Raw genomic sequence first — 24,337 nt, 5'->3', positions numbered from 1 at the left:
TCCCAAATCAATCGTCCAAGTCAGATATATGGACACAGATGTGGGCATTTTGCTACTCGGACATGTGGACAAATTGGATATCGGTGTACATTTTCACACCAGTAAAAGGAAGAATAATCCATGCATTGATGTGAATAAAATGCACATCTCTCAGTGAAGATGCATGTCAAGCCCTCATTGCCTTGCATGCTTTTGCAGGATGTGACACGACTCGCAGCTTTCGGAGGGAATGGGTAAAAAAACAAGCGTTACGCCAAGGTCCCCCGTCGGTGAAGTGATGCGAGTTGACAAAGTGGAAGACGCAGAAAACATGCTATGATATGATATTTCGCTCACAAGGTTCAGACATACATGGAGGCGGCCATCTTCGATTTTGACGTGGCGACCCAATTTTCAATACCGTTCTTCCTTATGCCTAGATACACCCACACACTAGATTAGAAGTTGGTACTTCGCTTATTTTTCAAGATATTCCACTCACAAGGTTCAGACATACATGGCGGCGGCCATCTTGGATTTTGACGTGGCGACCCAATTTTCAATAGCCTTCTTCCTTGTGCCGAGATACACCCAAACACCAGATTAGAAGTTGGTACTTTGCTTATTTTTCAAGATATTCATCTCACAAGGTTCAGACATACATGGCGGTGGCCATCTTGGATTTTGACGTGGCGACCCAATTTTAAACAGCCTTCTTGCTTGTGCCTAGATACACCCACACACCAAATTAGAAGTTGGTACTTCGCTTATTTTTCGAGATATTTCGCTCACAAGGTTCAGACATATATATGGTGGCGGCCATCTTTTATTTTGACGTGGCGCCCCAATTTTAAACAGGGTTCTTCCTTATGCCTAGATACACCCACACACCAGATTAGAAGTTGGTACTTCGCTTATTTTTCGAGATATTTCGCTCACAAGGTTCAGTCATATATATGGTGGCGGCCATCTTGTATTTTGACGTGGCGACCCAATTTTCAATAGCGTTCTTCCTTATGCCGAGATACACACACACACACCAAATTAGAAGTTGGTACTTCACTTATTTTTCAAGATATTCATCTCACAGGGTTCAGACATACATGGCGGCGGCCATCTTGGATTTTGCCGTGGCGACCCAATTTTCAATAGCGTTCTTCCTTATGCCGAGGTGCACCCACACACCAGATTAGAAGTTGGCACCTCGCTTATTTTTCAAGATATTCATCTCACAAGTGTTACATATTTAGGTGAATGTATGTAAATTACCATTCAGGTTGCTTATCCGTGTGTATTATATTAAGGGTTGTTGTGATGGGAGGGTCAGGAGCCCTTCGGAACCAGTGGCCGGAAACGGAAGTGGCCGGAAACGGAAGAAGAAAAGACACGAGGAGAGAAAAGGACGGTGCTTCTTCTTCCTCGCCCCGCGACGACGAGAAGGTGGAATCGACCTTACGCTGCGCGGAAAACGCGCCGTTGCGAAACGTCTGGCGAGAGGAGTTACCTGGGCGGTAAATACCTTTGGACACGTCCAGTCACTGTGAGTTCGTGCACGAAACCAAGCGTCCGGGACAGTTTGCCCCGTCTACAAAGACGCGTACGGGTCCGCACGTTGGGCCTCGCTCGCGTCGGAAGCCGCGCTGGGTTTTGCCCCGTCTACAAAGACGCGTACGGGTCCGCACGTTGGGCCTCGCTCGCGTCGGAAGCCGCGCTGGGTTTGCCCCGTGGCTTGGCAAGGAGGTGCGCTGCAGCCGCGGCCCCAGTCCGAGACGGCACGTTTAGAGCACGTCCGCCCGGGGCTCGTTCAACCGCCCGTGTGCGGAGAGGAGAGACATTGACCACGGAGGGAGTCAGGAGTGGGGCTCACGTGAGGAATGTATAAGATTAAGATGGCCATCTTAGAGTTTGTGTAGATGAGTTCACATGGTTGTAATATTGATTGTGCATTGTTGATGGTTGTTGATTGCTCAGTGAATATATTATTGATTATTCCGGATCCTTGGTGTGGGGTTTCTTCTTGACCGGAATTCATATTGATTGCGTTACGAAAGCGTATAAACCATATATCTTTCTGGCGGGGTCCCTCCCACGGTCCGGGGGTCACCAAGACCAGGTAGTTACCGGGAGGACCACGTAACAGAATTGGGGGCTCGTCCAAATTACGATTTGCGGTTTCGCAATTGGGTCTACGTCCGGGATCTAAAAGTGTATAAAATAATAAAATAATAATATTTTTGGTAATTAAAATTTATTAATTAATTATTAATTGGTAATATTTTTTTTTGAGAAATTGGGGAAAGTCTTGGGGTGAAGGTTAACAGGTGTACCACTTGCTGGAACAGTGTGGACATGAAATTGGTCCCCTGATCCGATTGAATGATCCTAGGTAGGCCAACCCAAGTGAAAAATTTAATCAAGGCCTTTGCAATAACTGCCGCCGTTATTTTCCTCAGGGGCACTGCCTCGGGGAACCTGGTGGACGCACACATGATGGTCAGTAAGTATTGATGTCCAGCTTTGGTTTTGGGTAAAGGGCCCACACAGTCCACAATGACTCGGCTGAATGGCTCTTCAAAAGCTGGAATTGGCTTTAACGGGGCGGGGGGAATTTTTTGATTCGGCTTTCCCACCAGCTGACAAGAATGGCAGGACTTGCAGAACTCCGCCACATCCCGTCGCAGTCCCGGCCAGAAAAAATGTACTAATATCCTGTCACAGGTCTTGTTCACTCCCAGGTGCCCGGCCCAAGGGGTCTCATGTGCCAAACTCAAGATCTCCTTCCGGTACAGCGGTGGCACCACAATCTGATAGTGAACTTTCCACTCATCGTCTGCGGGTACCTCCGGGGGCCTCCATTTCCTCATTAGGGTTTCCCCCTTCATGAAATACCCCACAGGTATCTTCGTAGCCTCTTCTTCCGTAACGGCTTTCTCCATTAACCTCTGGATCTCCGAGTCTTCGTGTTGTTCTTCCACTAGTCTCCTCCGGACCAGCGCGGTTTGCTCCACTTCGTTCTCTGCGGTCTCCGACGGACACTCCACGTCCCCTTGCGTTCCAGACGCTACCCTTTCTCGAAATTCCTGGGAATCCCTCCCCTGGTTATTTCCCTGTTCCGAGTTGTCTTCCCGTACCTCTAAGGGTTCCAACTCCCCCTCTCTTTCTTCCTCCTTCTCTTCCGCGTGCTTTCTACCCATAGCCCGAGTCACTGCACAGGATGGAAAGATACCCGGAATCTCCATCTCTAACCGAGTGGTGTTATTTTCCTTACTGGGCTTGTCCACCATTCTTGGATTACCCGAAACTAAGAAAGTGGCTCGACAATTAAACTGGCCGGAGGAGGCATGGACCATACTCGTGCAAAGTGTGCTGGTGGGGAAAGCTCAGGAAATTTATTCGGCGCTACCAATGGACCAATGTGCAGATTATGAGGTACTGAAGAAGCACATCCTCAAAGCCTATGAGTTGGTTCCGGAAGCTTACAGGCAAAAATTCAGGAATGCCAGGAAGAGGGAGAGTGAGACCCATGTGGAGTTTGCCAGAGTGAAAGAAAACATGTTTGATCGGTGGTGTGAGTCAAAAGGAGTCGGGAAAGACTTCGAAACATTGCGGGACTTGATCCTGGTGGAGGAATTCCAGCAGTGTGTCCACGAGGACATCAAAGTGTACCTGCAGGAAAAGAAAGTACCGAAGTTGTGGGACGCAGCCACCATGGCAGATGATTATGCCTTAACCCACCGAATAGGGGTCCACAAACCTAACTCCTCGCCTAGACTTCAGCAGGGGAGTTATGGAACACCCGGGGCGGAGAATGACCTTACATGGCGGCGGCCTCGAGATGATTATGGGGACAACTATGATACCCCAACGGTTAGAAATCCGAGGGCTACGGGCCCAAGACAAACTTATTTTTCGGGGGGCTCAAGGCCGACCCCGAGGTTCTCCCCCGGGCCTACTTGTGCTTTTTGCCATAAAACTGGACACTTGATGTCCCAATGTTACCTCCGAAAAAGGGAGAACCCGGAACGGAATCAGTCTAGTGCGACTCCGAATGCACTGGCAAGTGTGAGAAATCATTCGTGGAGAGCAGAGCTGGGGGAAGATTCCCCTGTCAAAGGTACGGCGTCCCGGGAGAACCTTGTTCAGGAGGGCTACAAACATTTCATTTCAGAGGGGTTCGTGTCGCTGGATGGCGACCCGAGTAACCAGAAGCCAGTTAGGGTATTGAGGGACACAGGAGCACACCAATCGTTGATGCTGGAGGGCATTTTGCCATTGTCGGAGAAGACGGCAACTGGGGTTAGTGTGCTTTTACAGGGGGTCGGGGGCTATGTTAAAGCTCCGCTTCATGTCATCCAGTTGAGTTCTGAGTTGGTATCCGGGCCGGTCACCGTAGGCTTACAAGCCACCCTTCCTGTGGAGGGAATCTCTTTTATTATCGGGAATGATTTGGCCGGGGGGCGAGTTTCGGGTAATCCAAGAATGGTGGACAAGCCCAGTAAGGAAAATAACACCACTCGGTTAGAGATGGAGATTCCGGGTATCTTTCCATCCTGTGCAGTGACTCGGGCTATGGGTAGAAAGCACGCGGAAGAGAAGGAGGAAGAAAGAGAGGGGGAGTTGGAACCCTTAGAGGTACGGGAAGACAACTCGGAACAGGGAAATAACCAGGGGAGGGATTCCCAGGAATTTCGAGAAAGGGTAGCGTCTGGAACGCAAGGGGACGTGGAGTGTCCGTCGGAGACCGCAGAGAACGAAGTGGAGCAAACCGCGCTGGTCCGGAGGAGACTAGTGGAAGAACAACACGAAGACTCGGAGATCCAGAGGTTAATGGAGAAAGCCGTTACGGAAGAAGAGGCTACGAAGATACCTGTGGGGTATTTCATGAAGGGGGAAACCCTAATGAGGAAATGGAGGCCCCCGGAGGTACCCGCAGACGATGAGTGGAAAGTTCACTATCAGATTGTGGTGCCACCGCTGTACCGGAAGGAGATCTTGAGTTTGGCACATGAGACCCCTTGGGCCGGGCACCTGGGAGTGAACAAGACCTGTGACAGGATATTAGTACATTTTTTCTGGCCGGGACTGCGACGGGATGTGGCGGAGTTCTGCAAGTCCTGCCATTCTTGTCAGCTGGTGGGAAAGCCGAATCAAAAAATTCCCCCCGCCCCGTTAAAGCCAATTCCAGCTTTTGAAGAGCCATTCAGCCGAGTCATTGTGGACTGTGTGGGCCCTTTACCCAAAACCAAAGCTGGACATCAATACTTACTGACCATCATGTGTGCGTCCACCAGGTTCCCCGAGGCAGTGCCCCTGAGGAAAATAACGGCGGCAGTTATTGCAAAGGCCTTGATTAAATTTTTCACTTGGGTTGGCCTACCTAGGATCATTCAATCGGATCAGGGGACCAATTTCATGTCCACACTGTTCCAGCAAGTGGTACACCTGTTGGGGGTGGAACAAGTAAGATCCAGCGCCTACCATCCCGAGAGCCAAGGGGCCCTGGAAAGGTTTCACCAGACTTTAAAGAATATGATCCGAACGTATTGTTTTGAATGTGCCAAGGATTGGGATGAAGGGATACCCCTATTGTTGTTTGCGGCGAGGGAGTCCGTGCAGGATTCCTTGGGATTCAGCCCGTTTGAACTGGTGTTTGGACACGCAGTGCGGGGACCGTTGAAATTGGTGAAAGAACAGTGGTTACTACAGGAGTCCCGGACACCGATGAGGGAGTATGTGGCCACAGTAAAAAACCGATTGGCAAAGGCGTGTGAGGTGGCACGACGGAACTTGAGAAGGGCCCAGGGGAAAATGAAGGAGAGACATGACAAGACCTCGCAGATAAGGAATTTCAGTCCTCAGGACCGGGTGTTAGTATTGCTGCCCGTTCCAGGTCAGCCCCTCCAGGCTAGATATTTCGGTCCTTATGCAGTGGAGGAGAGGGTGAATGAGACAGACTACGTGGTGACCACTCCCGACCGACGAAAAAAGCGACAGTTGTGTCATGTCAACCGACTGAAGAAATATCATGAGAGGGAACCGGTGGAAGACGTAGTTCCTGTCTCACCGGTCGTACCAGTGACAATGGACGGAAACGCCGGTGTGAAGTTTGATAACTTGGATGACCAGGCCTGCCCCAAATTGACGAACACCGAAGTGTTGAATCATTTGGATGAGAAGTTAGGTCATTTAACAAGGGAACAGCAAGGACAACTGTCCAGCCTAATGTTCGAATTTAAACATTTGTTCACAGATGTACCTGGTCGTACGGACTTAGTATATCATGATATCGAGGTGGGGGAGGCCACTCCAGTGAAACAACACCCCTATCGGATGAACCCGGTAAAGATGGAGTACCTTCGGAAGGAGATGCAATATATGTTGGACAATGACATCATCGAACCAAGCAACAGTGAATGGAGCTCCCCATGTGTGTTGGTTCCGAAACCCGATGGCAGCTTCCGGTGTTGTACGGATTTAAAACGGGTGAATGCAGTGACCAAGACCGACTCCTATCCGCTCCCGAGGATTGACGACTGTATTGATCGAATAGGCCCAGCTAAATTTGTTACCAAATTTGACTTGCTGAAAGGGTATTGGCAGATCCCTCTTACCGATAGAGCCAAAGAAATCTCAGCTTTGGTCACTCCGAACGGGTTATATCAGTACAAGGTCCTCCCTTTTGGGTTGAAGAACGGGCCGGCGACATTTCAACGACTGATTAATAGGCTCATTGCAGACCTGGAGGGGGTGGAGGCATATCTGGATGATGTAATCATCCACACCATGACCATGGAAGACCATATTAAGCAAATCCATGCATTTTTTCAGACGATGTCCGAGGCAGGTCTGACCATCAACTTAGCCAAGAGTGAATTTGTAAGAGCACAGGTAGTGTTCCTCGGCCATGTAGTAGGGCAGGGTCAAGTACAACCAGTGACCGCCAAGGTAGAAGCTATCGATCGCTTCCAAGTCCCAAAGGGGAAGAAAGAGCTGATGAGATTCTTAGGGATGGCGGGGTGGTACCGGCGGTTCTGTAAGAATTTTTCGGATGTGGTAGCCCCTTTAACGAGTTTGTTGAGAAAGGAGACCCCATTCGTTTGGGATGGCAAATGTCAGGCGGCCTTTGCCCATGTCAAAGCGATACTAATGAGCTCTCCGGTCCTAACCGCTCCGGACTTTCAGGCACCTTTCAAGTTGGCCGTAGATGCAAGCGATGTGGGGGCGGGAGCGGTCTTGTTACAGGAAGATGAGGATGGGGTGGACCACCCCGTGTGCTACTACTCCAAAAAGTTCAATAAACATCAGGTAAATTATGCCACCGTGGAGAAAGAGACCCTGGCTCTCCTGCTAGGGCTTCAACATTATGAGGTGTATTTAGGAATCACGTCCTTTCCCATAAAGGTCTTTACGGATCACAACCCCTTAACCTTCATTCAAAGAATGAAAAATAAAAATCAGAGGTTGATGAGATGGAGTTTGGCTTTGCAGGGGTTCAACTTGGAAATTGAACATGTACGGGGCCGGGACAATGTCGTGGCGGACGCTTTGTCCAGATTGAGTTAATCTGGGGGGGGGGGGGGTTGAGTGATCTGGTTTGTTTCTCCAAATTGGCCGGCAAAGAAAGTTTCGCTGGGTTCAAACTTTCTTTCTTGAAGGGGGGGAGTGTTACATATTTAGGTGAATGTATGTAAATTACCATTCAGGTTGCTTATCCGTGTGTATTATATTAAGGGTTGTTGTGATGGGAGGGTCAGGAGCCCTTCGGAACCAGTGGCCGGAAACGGAAGTGGCCGGAAACGGAAGAAGAAAAGACACGAGGAGAGAAAAGGACGGTGCTTCTTCTTCCTCGCCCCGCGACGACGAGAAGGTGGAATCGACCTTACGCTGCGCGGAAAACGCGCCGTTGCGAAACGTCTGGCGAGAGGAGTTACCTGGGCGGTAAATACCTTTGGACACGTCCAGTCACTGTGAGTTCGTGCACGAAACCAAGCGTCCGGGACAGTTTGCCCCGTCTACAAAGACGCGTACGGGTCCGCACGTTGGGCCTCGCTCGCGTCGGAAGCCGCGCTGGGTTTTGCCCCGTCTACAAAGACGCGTACGGGTCCGCACGTTGGGCCTCGCTCGCGTCGGAAGCCGCGCTGGGTTTGCCCCGTGGCTTGGCAAGGAGGTGCGCTGCAGCCGCGGCCCCAGTCCGAGACGGCACGTTTAGAGCACGTCCGCCCGGGGCTCGTTCAACCGCCCGTGTGCGGAGAGGAGAGACATTGACCACGGAGGGAGTCAGGAGTGGGGCTCACGTGAGGAATGTATAAGATTAAGATGGCCATCTTAGAGTTTGTGTAGATGAGTTCACATGGTTGTAATATTGATTGTGCATTGTTGATGGTTGTTGATTGCTCAGTGAATATATTATTGATTATTCCGGATCCTTGGTGTGGGGTTTCTTCTTGACCGGAATTCATATTGATTGCGTTACGAAAGCGTATAAACCATATATCTTTCTGGCGGGGTCCCTCCCACGGTCCGGGGGTCACCAAGACCAGGTAGTTACCGGGAGGACCACGTAACACAAGGTTCAGACATACATGGCATCAGACATACATGGCGGCGGCCATCTTGGATTTTGACGTGGGTTGCACCCACACATGAAATTCGAATGCGGTCCTTCGCTTACGCATGCACGCCCGCACGCAAACACGCACGCCCGCACGGACGGACGGAGGGGAAAACCATAGTCCCCCTTTCGCTCCACTGTGCGACGGGGGACAATAAACCGAGCAACTGTTTCAATAAAGTTTACTTAGCAACTGAGCAATAAACTTTCAGAAACCTGGGTGAGTGCATTTTTTTTTTAATGTCAATTCTTTCTCACTGGATGTTCATTTTTATTATTGTGCAAATTTATAGTTGCAAATCAAGTTTACTTTGTTACTCTCTCAGCCCATAATTTGCATGCATATCAATATTTATAATCACAGAAACGACCAGGAACAATCCACAATTAATCTGTGTGTGTACTGCAATGCCCCTTCAGGGCATGTTGATTGAAGGTTAGTGATAGTTCCACTTGTGGAAGTTCAGATTAATATTCAGCGCATCATTTTTATTAAGAAACGCTAATCATAATTTAATTCCCGATGGCTGCCACAAAATTAGATTTCCAAGAATCTTTTGGTTCATTGGCCAATATACTGTTGCGGATATGGGATTTGCATCCACCCATATCCGCTTGTAAATATTCCCCTATTTCCTCAATACTTCCCAACTATCCCCAATCCCCCATTCCCTAGTCCCATTTTCTGTAAACAACACTCTGTAGACCCGACTTCCCCCTATTTCCCCCATTAAATGTCGCATCCAGGTCCACCGCATCTCAGGTAGACAACTATAGGACATCTTGCTAGTTATTCTTAGTCTATGTCAGGTAAGGATTCGTTTCCATTAATTCTGACCCTTCGTTGCACCAGAATGTGATTGTATGGCACCGTTAGGAAGTTTAGGACCTCCCAATACCTCCCCGCAGCTCTTCCTCACAGTTCTCTTCAACAACAACAACAACAACAACGAGCGCAGGGAGTGCGCGTCCTCACTCCGGCTTGGTTGGTAGGAGTGGTGGGAGGGCACCAGGCCTTCCCAACGAGCCGCCATCGGACATGTGCTCGACGGGGTTACCAAACAGGGGCTCCCTGTCGGCTCCTCGTCAAGGGCGGAGCCCGGTAACCCCCGCACCCAATGGAAGCGGCGGACCGGCCCCAGTGGGGCGGAACCAACCAGCCGAGGGCGTGTCACTCCCCGCTGAGCATGCGCAGTGAGAGGGAGGTGACGTCAGATGCGCGCCGAGCTGAGAGAAAGCAAGACGTCCCCTCCGAGCGCTGTGACACCTCCCTGCATCTTTGGACTGTGTTTATCCTGTCCCCGAGCCAAGGTGCACCTTGTGCCATCGACCTACCTGTCCCTTCCTGCCATCAATCCCTGTGTAAGTCTACCTTGTCCGTTTGTCCGTGGTCTGTCGGGGAATAGATAAGACTGCATTTAAGTGCCCATCTCTTCTGTGTCTTTACCTCACTCTGGCTTGTAATCTACCCCCTTTTCTCCACCACTGTAATTATACCCTCCTCCGGAGGTCTTGAGAACTGTACCCCCCTTGCGTCGTTTCCTCTTTCCCAGTCGTCGTGTCCTTTCCATCATTGATTTAGCATAGCGCGATTTGGCCAACGTCAGGGTGAATCGGGTGAGTGTAAGGGAAGAAACGGGGAGCAACTGTTCGGCCGCGGTTACCTCCGCTCGGTAAATAACATCCAATCCGCGGTCCGTAACAATACTATAGTACCAGGCACCCTAGTTACCCTGCGCTCGCCAAGCGAAAAGCACGGTTAAGCATTCAGTTGGATACGTGTGCCGCGTGCCGTACATGTCTGCATTTTAAAAATTCATTTTCTCGACAGCCGTTGGTCCGATTGACACGAAATATTACCATATGAGCGCCTCCGCCTGTATAATTTTTTTATTCATAATTATGACATCTTAGGTCACGTGGTATGGACGCCATCTTGGAAAAAAGGTTACACCTCTATATCTCCCAAACCACTCAATGGAAAAAATTTAAACATCGCTCATTGTCAAGTACTCACCATGGGGAATAAGATATGTTGATGTCATCGGTGCCTTAATTATAACATCATAATTTGACAAGTACAACACTTGATCTGAACAGTATGAATAAAACAAAAATTCCTCTAGACCGATGGGCACGAAATTTTCAGAATATCAGCAGCTTCTCCTGTATATATATTTTTTAATGATAATTATAATGTCATAGGCCACGTGGTAAAGACACCATCTTGGAAAAAAATAGAAAAAAGTTGCCCCTCCATATCTCCGAAACCGCTCCATGGAAAAAATTGAAAAACGGCTCATTGTCAAGCACTCCCCTTGGGGAACAAGCATTCTGAGTATTGCGCTGCAATACATGTCCCCAACCAGCAGTCTGTCGTCCGGAAAAATGTTGGGGAAATTACCAAGGGTTATTTACCCACAGGTTCTGAATCGTTCCCAATCACTAATTACCTCAGTTCGCACTCGGGACTTCGATTTATACACCTTGCAGACAGGTCAGCAGAAGCACGAGAAAATAAGTCGTTGATAAAGAACCTTTCGAGTCGCTAAATATCAGTAATTTATTATATTTTCCGGTTCACGATCAATGATCGATGTGTAATATATATATATATACGTTGTTCGGCTTGGCTCCACCCCTCCCGAAAGCGCGCGCTGTGTCGCGCTTTTGACGTTCGCAGACGAGGCTGAGGGAGAACATTTTTCGGAACATGAAAACATGAAAACAAAAACATGAAAACATGAACATGAGAACATTTTTCGGAACAGAACAACAACATTTTTCGGTGCGGCTTCAGAACTCTAGAATAAACAAGAAATATCCATTTTTTAAATATTTTCGCTTAATTAACGATATCTGCCAAACCACGTGCCCTATCGCAAATTCCAAAACGACATTTTAGTGAACTGACATGCTGAACAGATCTGTGAAGTTTCCCCTTGATTGGATCGAAAATGACGGAGGAGCTCGGTTTTAAAGGTTCATGCTTAAAAACGTCATAACTCTGAAACCATGTGACGCATGACGTCATGCTCGCTGACATTTTTGTTCGTCATGGGTATGCGATTCTGCCTTGTTTTTCGTGAAAACACGAAAACCCCCTTTTTTTTTCTCTGCAACGGCGAACAGATCGGGGCCAAACTTTGCAGGCAGAATCGCATACCCATATAAAATAATTATTTATTATTTTCCATGGGTATGCGATTCTGCCTGCAAAGTTTGGCCCCGATCTGTTAGCCGTTGCAGAGAAAAAGGGGTTTTCGTGTTTACACGAAAAACAATATGGCGGGCGAACCACGTGACCTGTGTCGTCATAATTACCATTAAAATATTCTACAGACCGAGTCCCCCCCCTACGGTGAAAATTTGATCTCAATCGGTCCTATTTATTGCAGAGAAAATCTTTTTAAAAGGAAATTAAAACTTAAAATGGCACTGAGTTAAGGCTCATCAGAATTCCCAAAGTTCAAAGTGCCATAACTTTGTCAAAAATGATCGAAACGTCGTGAAGTTCGAACATGACCTGTAACTTATCATGAGGAAACCATGTGCCAAGTTTGAAATCATTAGTATCAAGAGTTCCTGGTTTGTTCCTGGTCGAATTAAGAGTCGAATTAAGAATTAAATCGAATTAAGAATTCGAATTGAGAATTCGAATTAAGAATGAAGAGTTCCTGGATTGTTCATTGTCGAAAAAAAGTCCGGAAAAGTGTTCTTTGCGTGACGGACTGACAGACGAACGGAGGGACGGCGTGCAAACCTATAGTCCCCTCCGGTCTACACCGGTAGGGGACTAATAAGATATTTTAATGATGATGTCATCTGTGCCTTCATTATGATGTCAGAATTCGACAAGTGCAACACGTTTGCGATCATTGTGAATTTTTTTGCTCAGCAACTGTTGGTCTGATGGGCACGGAATTTTCACCATAGGAGCGCCTCCTCATGTGGAATATTTTGATGATAATCATGACGTCATAGGTCATGTGGTACAGGCGCCATCTTGGAAAAACCAACATTTAGAAACTGTTTTAATCATGCATATTTCTGTGTATTCACCATCCACCTAGTTGGAATTTAACCTGGAAATAAAGATTGCTTTGTCCCTCCAAATTTATAACATAGACTATGTGTTTTAAAAAATCCTCAAAATCGGGATGAGATTGCCAAAAAAAGCAATTATTCAATACATGAAAAAAAGTTTTATTATTGCCTGTGTTTTTACGTCGCCATGGTGGTGAAATACACCACCCAGGATGCCATGGAGGTAAGGGGGAGGAGACATTCAGTGCACACGTACACACACGTACACACACACCGATCTTTTCTACCCCCGTTAATACACCCCAAATACACCTTTTTCAAATTCCATTTTCATTCCTGAAAGTCCTATTAGTTTACAATTGTTTATCCCGTGTACCCCGCCACAGCCCTCTCCCTTCCACAGATCTCCCGATGTCCCTGTTCTCGACTGTTGTTGTGCTTCCCTCTCTCTGCCCCTCGTCTCCCGCTCCCTGGTTAATACGTTATACGTTAGCTCTTACACGAGTCTCGAGTTAGTATACAAATTTTTTTATTTTTTTTTTCAAAATGCGTGGATACTACATCTGAAATAAAGGATGTTCAAAGGACAAGAACTCACCTCCAATGTAACATTCTCCATCACATACAGCACTGGCATTAAAGTAAACATTTCCAATCTGAATGAACAAAAACAAATGACAAATTAGAAATAGTTATACCAAAAACAAAAATATTTCACAGGAATGTTTCACACCAAACTAGTTTACGCTTTGATAATCCATGCACGCACACAGTCAATCGTGCAAGATCAAAAATAGAACCCAGCGCACACCTTAGATTTTTTACCCGGCTCCAACTCGTCCTTTGCATGGCGCAGACGCCGAAAGAAGAAGTAGCTGCTATTAGTGGGTGGTCTCACTGCTTCGACCCGAACACCACGTGAGAACGAACTCGCCAGCGACACTGGGTGTGCAACCAGTTTACCCTGTAGAGATGTGATCAACAAAATCCACCACAGCATTCAAATATTTTCACAACTGTGTTAATGAGGTTTCCTCTACAATTACATTGTAGAGAAATACCTTTTGTTTCTGCTGGAGTTTTTATTTAGGATTGTATTTGAAGTATTTTTGGGTATTTTTTAAATAAGAAGTGGGAAGTATTTTTTTTTTCCCCGGTGTGTACCCTGGTTAGAATAGGTACACCGCATCCCTGCGTGTCGTAAGAGGCGACAAAGACGGTTGGCGTCAGGAAGGGCATCCGGCCATAAAAAACATTGCCTCAAAAAGAGAACCATGACAATTACAACTACATATGGGCAGGGTACAGCCCGAAGTGGAGATCGGTTTCTGAGGTTTGGGACGTGGAATGTAGGGACAATGACAGGGAGATCAGGAGAAGTGGTGGAAGTATTGGTCAGAAGAGGAGTAGACATATGTTGTGTGCAACGGACGAGATGGAAGGGAAGTGGTGTGAGAATGGTGAAGGGTAGGCAGGGACAGAAATACAAGTTTGTGTGGCAAGGGTGCCTGGAGGGCGTGAATGGTGTTGGTGTCCTGTTTTCTGAGGAGTTTGTAGACATTGTGGTGAGTGTGACTAGAGAGTGATAGGTTGATGATGGTGAAAATGATGATTGGAAAGCTCTTGGTGAACGTCATCTCGGGATATGCTCCGCAGGTTGGTCGGAGCGATGAAGAGAAGGCCAGGTTCTGGTGTGCGATGGAGAAGCTGATGGAAAACGTGAAAGATGAGGAAGTTGTTGTGGTAGGAGGAGACCTAAATGGACATGTGGGAAGGAGTATGGACGGTTTTGAGGGAGTTCATGGGGGGTTACGGATATGGTGTGAGAAATGGAGCAGGTGAAAGGATTTTGGAGTTTGCTGATGGAGCTGATTTGTTGATTTGTAATACTCAGTTCCAGAAAGGGGATAATAAGCTTGTTACATACGCGTCAGGTGGGTCGACGACAACCGTTGACTACCTGATGGTGCGGAGGCGAGATAGGGGGCACCTCCGGGACACAAAGGTGATCCCGGGGGAGGAGGCTGTTTCACAGCACCACTTGGTTGTCTGCGACATAAGGGTGAAAGGTGCGAGGAGAGCTCGGCGGGTGAAGTACCAACCGAGAATGAAGGTGTGGAGGTTGAAAGAGGTGACAGTGAGGGAGGCATTAAAAGAGAGACTGAGTATGGCAGAGGAGAATGTGGTTGAGCTTGAACGTGGTTGGATGTCAATGAAAGATAGTCTGTTGGGAGCCATTGGTGAGATACGTGGATGGACAAAAGGACCACCGAGGCACTCGGAAACATGGTGGTGGGATGATGAAGTTGGAAAGAGGATTGACGAGAAGAGGAAGAAGTTCAAGGAGTGGCAGAAGGCGAAGGCTACGGGAGCAGAAAAAGCAGAGCATGAAAGTTATAAGGCAGCCAAGAAGGCTGCAAAGAAAGAGGTAGCAAAGGCGCAGGAGGCATGTAGGAAAATGTTCGGAGAACGCTTGGATTCGGAAGAGGGTCAGAGAGCGGTCTTCAGGATTGCCAAGCAGATAGCGAAAGAGAGCTGCACTGTGATGGGGGTGAGTTGCTTGAAGGATGAAGTGGGACAAATCGTTGTGGACCCAGATGGAATTAAAGGAAGATGGAAAAGATAGATGGAAATGCTGTTGAATACAGAGAATGAATGGGATGGCAACACAGAGAGTAACCCAGTTTTAGGACCGGCAGAGAAGATAACTGAGAAGGAAGTTGAGGAAGCGATAAAAGCAATGAAGAGTAGAAAAGCGGGAGGGCCGACGGGAGTTGTGGGATATATGTTGAAGGCAGCAGGAATTTGGGGTGTGAAGAGAATGACAGAGATCTGTAATCTGGTGGTGAAAGAAGGCCGCATTCCAGTGGCTTGAGAACTGAGTACCCTCATCCCTCTATACAAGGGGAAAGGTGACCCTCTGGAGTGTGGCTCGTACCGAACGATAAAGTTATTGGAGCATGGAATGAAGGTATTGGAGAGGAGGATAAGGAAGTAGGTGAAGATCGACGAAATGCAGTTTGGATTTATGCCAGGAAGAGGAACGACAGACGCGCTCTTTATTGTGAGGCAGTTGCAGGAGAAGTACATGGAGAAGAGGAAGAAGTTGTTTCTTGGGTTTGTTGATCTGGAGAAAGCATTCGATAGGGTTCCACGCAAAGTATTGACATGGGCATTGAGGAAGTTAGAAGTCGAGGAATGGTTGATCAGAGTAGTGATGGCAATGTACAAAAGAGCGCGCACAGCTGTAAGGACGAAGGACGAGAACAGTGGTGAGTTTGAGGTGAAGGTGGGAGTGCATCAGGGGTCGGTACTAAGTCCACTACTATTTGCAGCTGTGATGGACGTGCTGGCTCAGAACGTAAAGGAGGGTTTGCCGTGGGAGTTGTTGTATGCAGATGATCTGGTGTTGATTGCGGAAAGTATGGATGGACTGAAGGAAAAGATGAACAAGTGGAAGGAATGTATGGAGACAAAAGGTCTGAAGGTGTACATAGGAAAGACAAAGGTGATGGCAAGTGGTAAAGCATGTGGTGAGGTGGAAAGAACTGGGAAGTGGCCATGTGCTGTGTGCACGAAGGGTATCGTAGTGAACTCCATTCAATTCACAATGTGCGCTGAGTGGGTTCATCAAAAATGTCGTGGTCTGAGAGGGTCATTAACCAGTGTGGCAGCTACATTCAAATGTAAGGTGTGCACAGAGGGAGCTGCAGTTGGAGGAAATGTTGAGTTGGATGTTGGAGACGGCGTGAAGCTGGAGGTGTGAAAACATTTTGCTACCTCGGAGACATGCTGAATGGAGAAGGTGGATCAGACTCGGCAACGGTTGCTGGAGTGAGATGTGCATGGAAGAAGTTTCGGGAACTGAGTGGCGTGCTGATGAGGAGGGGAGTGTCGTTGAAGCTGAAGGGAAAGGTGTATGCTGCATGCGTGAGAAGTGTTATGATTTATGGGAGCAAGACATGGGTCATGAATGTAGAGCAGCAACGAAGGCTGGAAAGGGTGGAAATGCGAATGGTTCGGTGGATGTGCGGAGTATCATTGAGAGAGAGGAAGACAAATGATGAATTGCGAAAGATGATGGGAATAGAGCCTGTGATTGATGCTGTGAAGAGGAACAGGTTGAGCTGGTTTGGTCATGTGTTGAGGAAGGATGAAAGTGACTGGTTGAGAAGAGTGATGGAAATGAATGTAGAAGGAAGTAGAGGACGGGGAAGACCGAGAAAGACTTGGCTTAAGATGGTGGAAGAAGAGATGCGGGCAAGGGGGGAAACAAGGAGAGATGCAGAAAATAGGGCAAAATGGAGAAGATTGTCATGGGGACCGCAAGGCTAACCCCCGCTCTAGCAGGTAAAATGGCCTAAAAATGCATGTTGTTGTTGTTGTTGTTGTTCTGCTGGAGTTTTTCTTATTATTCTTCCACCCTATTTTTGACCTCTGAAAACTATAAAATTAATGTTCTCAGCAACTGGTGGTCCAATTGACAATACATTTTCAGCAAGTGATCGCCTGTGCACGTAGAATTTTATACTGCTAATTATGACGTCATATGTCACGTGGTATGGGCGCCATCTTGGAAAACACCTTCAGCTTTAACCCTCCATATCTCCGAAACGGCTCAATGGAAAAAATCGAGTCATGGCTCATTCCAAAGAACTCTGCAATGGGACCAAAAAACATGTTTATTTCGTATATTAAAAGTGCGAACGTTACGAGGTTAGAAATCGATAAATAGATCCCTTGCTCCCACGAATGTGATTTTTTTTTTAACCTAACCTTTGTTTAAAAAAAAACGAAGAATGCAAAAATTTTGGACGTCATACGTCACATGGTTCAGCCGCCATATTGTTTTTCGTGAAAAACACTAAAACCCCTTTTTCACCGCAACGGCTGAACAGATCGAGCCCAAACCTTGCATTCATAATCGCATACCCATGTCAAACAAAAAGTTCAGCGATCATGATGCCATGCGTCACATGGTTTCGGAGTTATGTTGTTTCAAGCATAAACTTAAAATCCTATCTCCTTCATAATTTGTGAAGATAGAGTGGAAACTTGACATAAATGTTCCCCATGGGGGGAAGTTAAAACGTTACTTGAGAAGTTTCGATAAGTCACATGGTTGGGCCGCAATAAATAATTGAACGGAAATCATAAAAAGCTTCCATCTCCTGAACTGATTGCATGTCTCTTCTATCTCTTGAACAAGTTGAATTGATCGACTTGAAATTTTAATGCAATGCAGCTCTCATCAAGCGGGTTTAATGTTTCCGCGAAATAATATACCGTGGTTGTGGACGCGGAATAATCAAGCGGATTAATAAGCTCCCAATTATCAGCAAAGTCATGGAAATCCATCATTGCTTCGGATATCAAAACTTTCCTCTTCTCAAATGGCTTGATCTCTGATCATCAATTTGGTTTCAGACCAGGCTACTCTACACTCTGGACATGCTGCTTCTGCTGTCTCAACAATGGATGGAGGTGCTCAATGCCAAACAGGAAATTAGAGCTGTCTCCCTTGACATATCACGTGCCTTCGATGCGGCTGGCACAGACTGGTCAAACAAGTGGAACATGTCCTTCAATCCTGACAAATCTCACACTCTTACTATGTCTCACCAAAAAGACCGACTAGACTGGACAACCCTCCCATTCACTTTCTGAATAATCCTCTCCAAGAAGTTCTGTCACTCAAGCTTATGGGTCTCACCATCTGCCATGATCTTTCCTGGGAAAACTACATTTCAAATCTGGCCTCCAAAGCTAGTCGCCGACTGGGCATCCTCCGTCGTGCGAAGTTCTTCCTTGGCACACCTGAGCTCCTCACCACATACAAGGCTTTCATCTGCAGCTCAATTGAATATTGTTCTCCCCTCTGGGCCGGTGCTCCTGCCTCACACCTAGCTTGGCTTCACGCTGTTGAAACCAAAGCTTTCAGAATCATTGGAATCTCCCGCGATGAAGCTAACTCCGAGGGCCTTTCACTTACTCACCGCAGGCAGGTTTGGTGGTCTTTCTGTCTTCTCCCGACTCCTCTCTGGCCTTGCGCCCCCAGCTCTCTCTGGGCTCTGTCCCCCAAATATTCCTACAGGTCGCACAAGATCTGCCGGCAACCCTCTTATGGTTAAACTGCCAAAATCAAGACACGCTGCTCACGTTCACTCCTTCAATTCCTCTTTTCTCCTGCCTCTGGAACAAACTCCCTCACTCTCTTCAATCCCACTCCTCCCTCCAGGTCTTTAAAACAGCTGTTCACCACCATCTCTTATCTTCCCCCATCCAAAATCTTGATCTTTTCTACCCCCACTAATTTCACCCCAGATTCACTTTTTTGAAATACCAACTTCATTCCTGGAAGTCCTTGCAGTGTCCTTGTGTTTTATACTTCTCCCACCCCTCCCCCCCCCCCACTACCCACGCCTCCTCACCCCAAGCCGTCTCCCTCCCACAGATATCCCGATGTCCCTGCTCTCAAATGTTGTGTTTGTGTGCTTCCCCTTCTCTCCCCATATTGTCTACCGCTACCCTTATTATATACTTTGTGTGTCTGTTTGATTTTTTGCGTGATAAATGGTAGCTCTTTCACGAGCCTCGATCCCGTATACAAAAAAAATAATTAATAATTTTAAAAAAAGAAAAAGGAAAAAGGCAAGACATGTTTTTATGCTCATGGAAGGAACTTGGCTTAATTAACTCGGGGTATGAATTTTGAATTTATCTGTCTGAGTTGTAAACACAATAGTCTTGTCTTTATGAATGATACAAAAGTTTGTTTTTTTTAAACATCAATGAGCAAATGTTCGCAGGTGCTGGCTTAATGGCTTAATGGCTGACAGCTGGCTTAATGTTTTTAGCTCAACTCGACTTTAGTCCGGTGAGCTTATGCGATCAAGCAGTGTCCGTAGGTAAGCCAGTCAGTCAGTGAGTCTGTAAACACTTCAGTCATTATCGCTTGAAACAAACACATTATTTCAATAAAACTTGGCCACAAGCTGCATATGTGATGCCTAGCGAAGCGAAGGTGTATTGACCGCATCAAAATCTGCACCCATTAAGGGGATCTACAGAGGAGAAGAGGGGGGTGTGGGGGGGAGGTGTTTGACCGCCCCTCCCCCTCCCCAAAAAAGTACATGCTCTCCTCTCTGGAACTACACACACGACTTTAATGAACTGATGCCGAATGATGGGTATTGTCTGCATCAAAGTCTGTGCTCATTAAGGGGAACTATGGGGGTGTTTTTGACCCCCCAAAATAGGTATTTGCTCTCTTCCCATGAAACTGCACACACAATTTCAATGAAACTTTATCACAACCTTCATCGCCCATGATGTACCAAAGTTCGTTCACGGCATTTAAAAATATCAGGTTCTGAGCAGGTCTGTGGGGGGTTTGAGTGACTGTTGCCCCTGATCCAGGTGAGCTTCAGGTTCCGCGGTCCTTTTTTTTTTTTTTTGAAGGTCACTGGAGTCTATGAAGCATCAGAGTGAGTTTAAAGTCAGATTTGGACTGGAGCCCAGAATAAAAATCTCAAATGCTACCTGAAAGTTCAGCACGATATTGATTGGTGTTCGTTTCAGGTGACATATTTGCAGGATTATTGTCCCCCGTCGCACCGCGGAGCGAAAGGGGGACTATGGTTTTCCCCTTCGTCCGTCCGTGCGTGCGTGCGTGCATGTGTGCATGCGTGCGGACGTGCGTGCGTGCGTAAGCGAAGGACCGAATTCTAATTTGGTGTGTGGGTGCAACCCACGTCAAAATCCAAGATGGCCACCGCCATGTATGTCTGAACCTTGAGCGGAATATCTTGAAAAATAAGCTAAGTACCAACTACTAATCTGGTGTGTGGGTGTATCTCGGCATAAGGAAGAACGCTATTGAAAATTTGGTCGCCACGTCAAAATCCAAGATGGCCACCACCATATTTATGTCTGAACCTTGAGCAAAATATCTTGAAAAATAAACGAACTACTAACTTCTAATCTGGTGTGTGGGTGTATCTACGCATAAGGGAGAACGAAATTGAAAATTGGGTCGCCACGTCAAAATCCAAGATGGCCACCACCATGTATGTCTGAACCTTATAATAATAATAATAATGCATTTATTTTATATAGCGCTTTTCAGGAAGCCCAAAGACGCTTTGACAGAGTGCAAAACATAATGCATAGCAAAACATAAAAACAATTGCAAAAAAGAAGAATCAATAGGGAAATATTCAAAGCACAAAGGAGGGAGAAGGAGAGGAGATAGTCAGGGGTTAGATGCTGTGGGTTAAATGTTGAATGCAGTGTTGAACAGGTGGGTCGAGCGAAATATCTTGAAAAATAAACAAACTACTAACTTCTAATCTGGTGTGTGGGTGTATCTACGCATAAGGGAGACCGCTATTGAAAATTGGGTCGCCACGTCAAAATCCAAGATGGCCGCCTTGCGTCTTCCACTTTGTCAACTCGCATCACTTCACCGACGGGGACCTAGGCGTAACGCTTGTTTATTTTAAAAGAGATTTAAAAAAAAAATGCATTAAGACTTCCACAACTGATGGGGGTTTTTGACTGGAAGACTCACCGGGAATGAAGGAGAAAGCAAGATGTGCTGAGGTTGGCTAACCAACGAACCCACGGCAACTACTGCTTTAACAGGAATCGTAAGGATCTAGGAAAAGAGGATTGAAGAGTTGAAAGTCACAAGTGCAAACTCTAATTGCTTTGTACAAGCAAAATAAGCAATTATGGCGAGAAACTGCCAATGCAGCAACATTAAAATTGACAACATTAAAAAGCAATGGCTTTGCCACTGAAGATGAGAGCAAAACAAACCTCGCAGTCAGTGGTGAGGCGGACAGCAGCCTCGTAGTCACCCTGCTGCCAAGCCGCATGCAAGGTCACGCAAAAAACCGCATGGTGACCTGGTAGGAGCTGTATCTGTCAGGGTGGATTACAGGAGAACAATGTAAATTATCAAAATAACTTGGAAATAATGAACAATCGAAAAAAAGCAACTTTTAACAATTCAACATCAAACAAAAAGTTTAAATTCTTAAATCAATCAGGTTAAACTGTAACGTTATGACAACACAGTCATAAACATCCCTCTATGAGACTCCAACATACGTTCAACACTTTCCTAATGGATGAACGACCAAAATTTAAAAGGCATTTACTGATGCTGGCTGAGGATCCAGGCTGTTTCCATCAAGCTCCGCAGTGGTTTTGGCATGGCTCAGGTTCCCCATTGCAACACTCAGCAGTTCAACGCTCAGCCTCTCACCAATGACCTCCCACGACTTCAAGTCCAGCTATACGACAATAGTAAACTGGCATCAGGATCTATAGGTCTACTAGACAAAAATCCAGTGCAATCCAGAAAGAGAACAAAAACTCAAATGCAGTCGAAGGGAATGGAAACGACAGATATGAAGGGATTTTATTTCCTCTCCCTCCAACAATTGCACATAATATACAAATGGTTTATATGATTCAAACTGCACAGTGAAACATTAATCAAAGAATCCGCCTTTATTACAAACCCAATGTCAATGTCACTCACCTTGACGGGGTTACTGTTAAAGATCAACAGGAGTGCTTTGGCAACATCAGAAACCGCCAGAACACCAAAATCAAAAGAAGTTCCCTCCAAGCTCGGCGGAAGCACCAAATACTGTTATAAAGTTTCACAAAATGAACCATTATGTTCTGCTTGAAGGACAAAAACGAATACAGTACAATAGACAGAATAGCTTGTTCTAAAAAACAACAACATTGTTTTGCTTGTTATCCATCTTAGGTTTAATACAGTTAGACTTAAATTTTACATCATAGGTGAATGATCACAGGTAAAGATGTCCCCTAAGGAAGAAAGGTGGGGAAGGGGTGGGGATAAAAAAAAAAATAGAGGCAATAACCCTGGGTGCTCACCTGGTAGAATAAAGCAGTATACAACACTGACTAAAGGTATTTTAAACAAACACCTATTTTTTAAAAACACCTATTTTGGGGAGCAATCGCAAAATATAAGCCCCTCCACCCCCCCCCCCCCCCCCTCCTCCCCTCCCTCCCTCCCTTCCAGTATACACCCTGAGACCCCGATTTTCCGAAGGACTTGAACAAACGTTGATGCATCACAGGTAATGGAGGTTGTGGTCAAGTTTCATTGAAATTGTGGGTGCAGTTTCAGAGAAAAGAGCAAATATCTACTTTGGGGGGAAACCACTCCCCCCCCCCCCCCCCTAAAGCCCCCCCGCCACCGTCCCCGAATACCCCCATATGGCCCGATTTTTAAAAAATGCTGTGAACAAACTTTGGTACATCACGGGTGGTGAAGATTGTGGTCAAGTTTCATCAAAATTGTTTGTGTCGTTTCTGAGAAGAAACCAAATACTTCTTTTTGAGGGCAACCCCACATAGACAGCCTTTGACCCCAATTTTTTAAATGCCTGGAACAAACGCTGGTACATCATGGGTGATGAACTGAACGTTGTGGTCAAGTTTCATCAGAATTGTATGTGTGAATTCTGAGAAGAAGGTAAATACCCAACACCTCCCACCTCCCTCCCCACCCCCGACCCCCTGCTCCTCAGTAGACCCCGTTAGGGCCCGATTTTCTTAGTGCAGTGAACAAACTTTGGTATATCACGGGTGGTGAAGGTTGTGGTCAAGTTTCATCGAAATAGTGCATGTAGTTTCAGAGGAAAAATCAAATTCCTATTTTGCTAGTCAAACCTGGATCCACTTTGACCCGCGGCAGACCCCCTTAGACCTCGATTTTTTTTAAATGGCGTGAACAAACTTGAATTGCAACATACCAAATATAATGTGTGCCAAGTTTTGTCACAATGCCATTAGCGGTTTCGGAGAAGAAATTGCAAGTGTTTACGGACGGACTGACGATGCACCATCGCATACGCTCCCAGGAATTACATTCCAGGTGAGCTAAAAAAACAGCAAAAATGATCAGAAGACAAATTAGATCAGTGCCAATTGAGTGTTCTCATTGATGAAAATTGCAAAATTGCTCTAACCTCATGAATAATTATTACATCCAAGTCTAAGAATGAATGGCACTTGGCAGCCTGTGCAATCAACGTGACAAATATTCGCCAAGTGATGCCATATTCAACCCCATCCATGGTGGTGTAACTTGCAGGGGGGGTTTTTTTTTTTGGTTTTTTTAAAGAAGTTCAACGTAACAAACCAGGGAGACAAATAAGAAGAGGATCCAAAATCCTTTTAATTTAAAAAAAATCATTAACTCGTCATTCATTTCATTCATTCATTTTATTCTATGCCAAAGCAAAATCGGATTTCAAGAAGCTTCGCTTTTAAGGAACAAATCTCAACTGATAATCAACAACAGCAACTCACATCAACAAAGCCAGTGTAGACATGGAAGGGGAGATGAAAACGCGACGCATTTGTTGACAGAAGAACATTCGCCTCCAAGTTGGCGTGAGGCCCCACAGGGGCAAAAGAGAGCGAGAAAGCATAGCAAGTCTCCTGTGGAGCAATCCACAATGGCCTGCTAAAATTTTTCACCTGAAAAACGAGAGAGGTACAAGAAAAATTAGCACAACGGCAAAATAATCATCACATCCAGGTATCCAATAAATGAAAACCATTCCAGTAAGTTTCATCAAAGGCAAAAGGTTCCACAGCTCATCAATGAAGTAATCAATCAAGATATCCATAGCCTCAATC

The 24,337-nt window shown here is 46.3% G+C and overlaps 1 protein-coding gene across 1 annotated transcript in view; it reads right to left on the bottom strand.

The window, feature by feature from the left end:
- TMEM131 (transmembrane protein 131) overlaps nt 1-24,337 on the bottom strand; it is a gene marked incomplete at its 5' end in the record, with an annotated part of 190,748 nt that overhangs the window by 77,134 nt on the left and 89,277 nt on the right. Inside the window, 7 exon segments of the mRNA XM_078766170.1 lie at nt 13,236-13,293; nt 13,449-13,601; nt 21,210-21,296; nt 21,461-21,565; nt 21,805-21,939; nt 22,191-22,301; nt 24,005-24,175. Of these exon segments, the coding sequence (XP_078622296.1) occupies nt 13,236-13,293; nt 13,449-13,601; nt 21,210-21,296; nt 21,461-21,565; nt 21,805-21,939; nt 22,191-22,301; nt 24,005-24,175 (820 nt within the window).

The sequence above is a fragment of the Myxine glutinosa genome, chromosome 12 (genome assembly GCF_964187855.1).
Source record: "Myxine glutinosa chromosome 12, kmMyxGlut1.1, whole genome shotgun sequence".
Lineage (NCBI taxonomy): Eukaryota > Metazoa > Chordata > Myxini > Myxiniformes > Myxinidae > Myxine > Myxine glutinosa.
The sequence above is the reverse complement of the archived record's forward strand: the minus strand, read 5'-3'. Positions and strand labels throughout refer to the sequence as shown.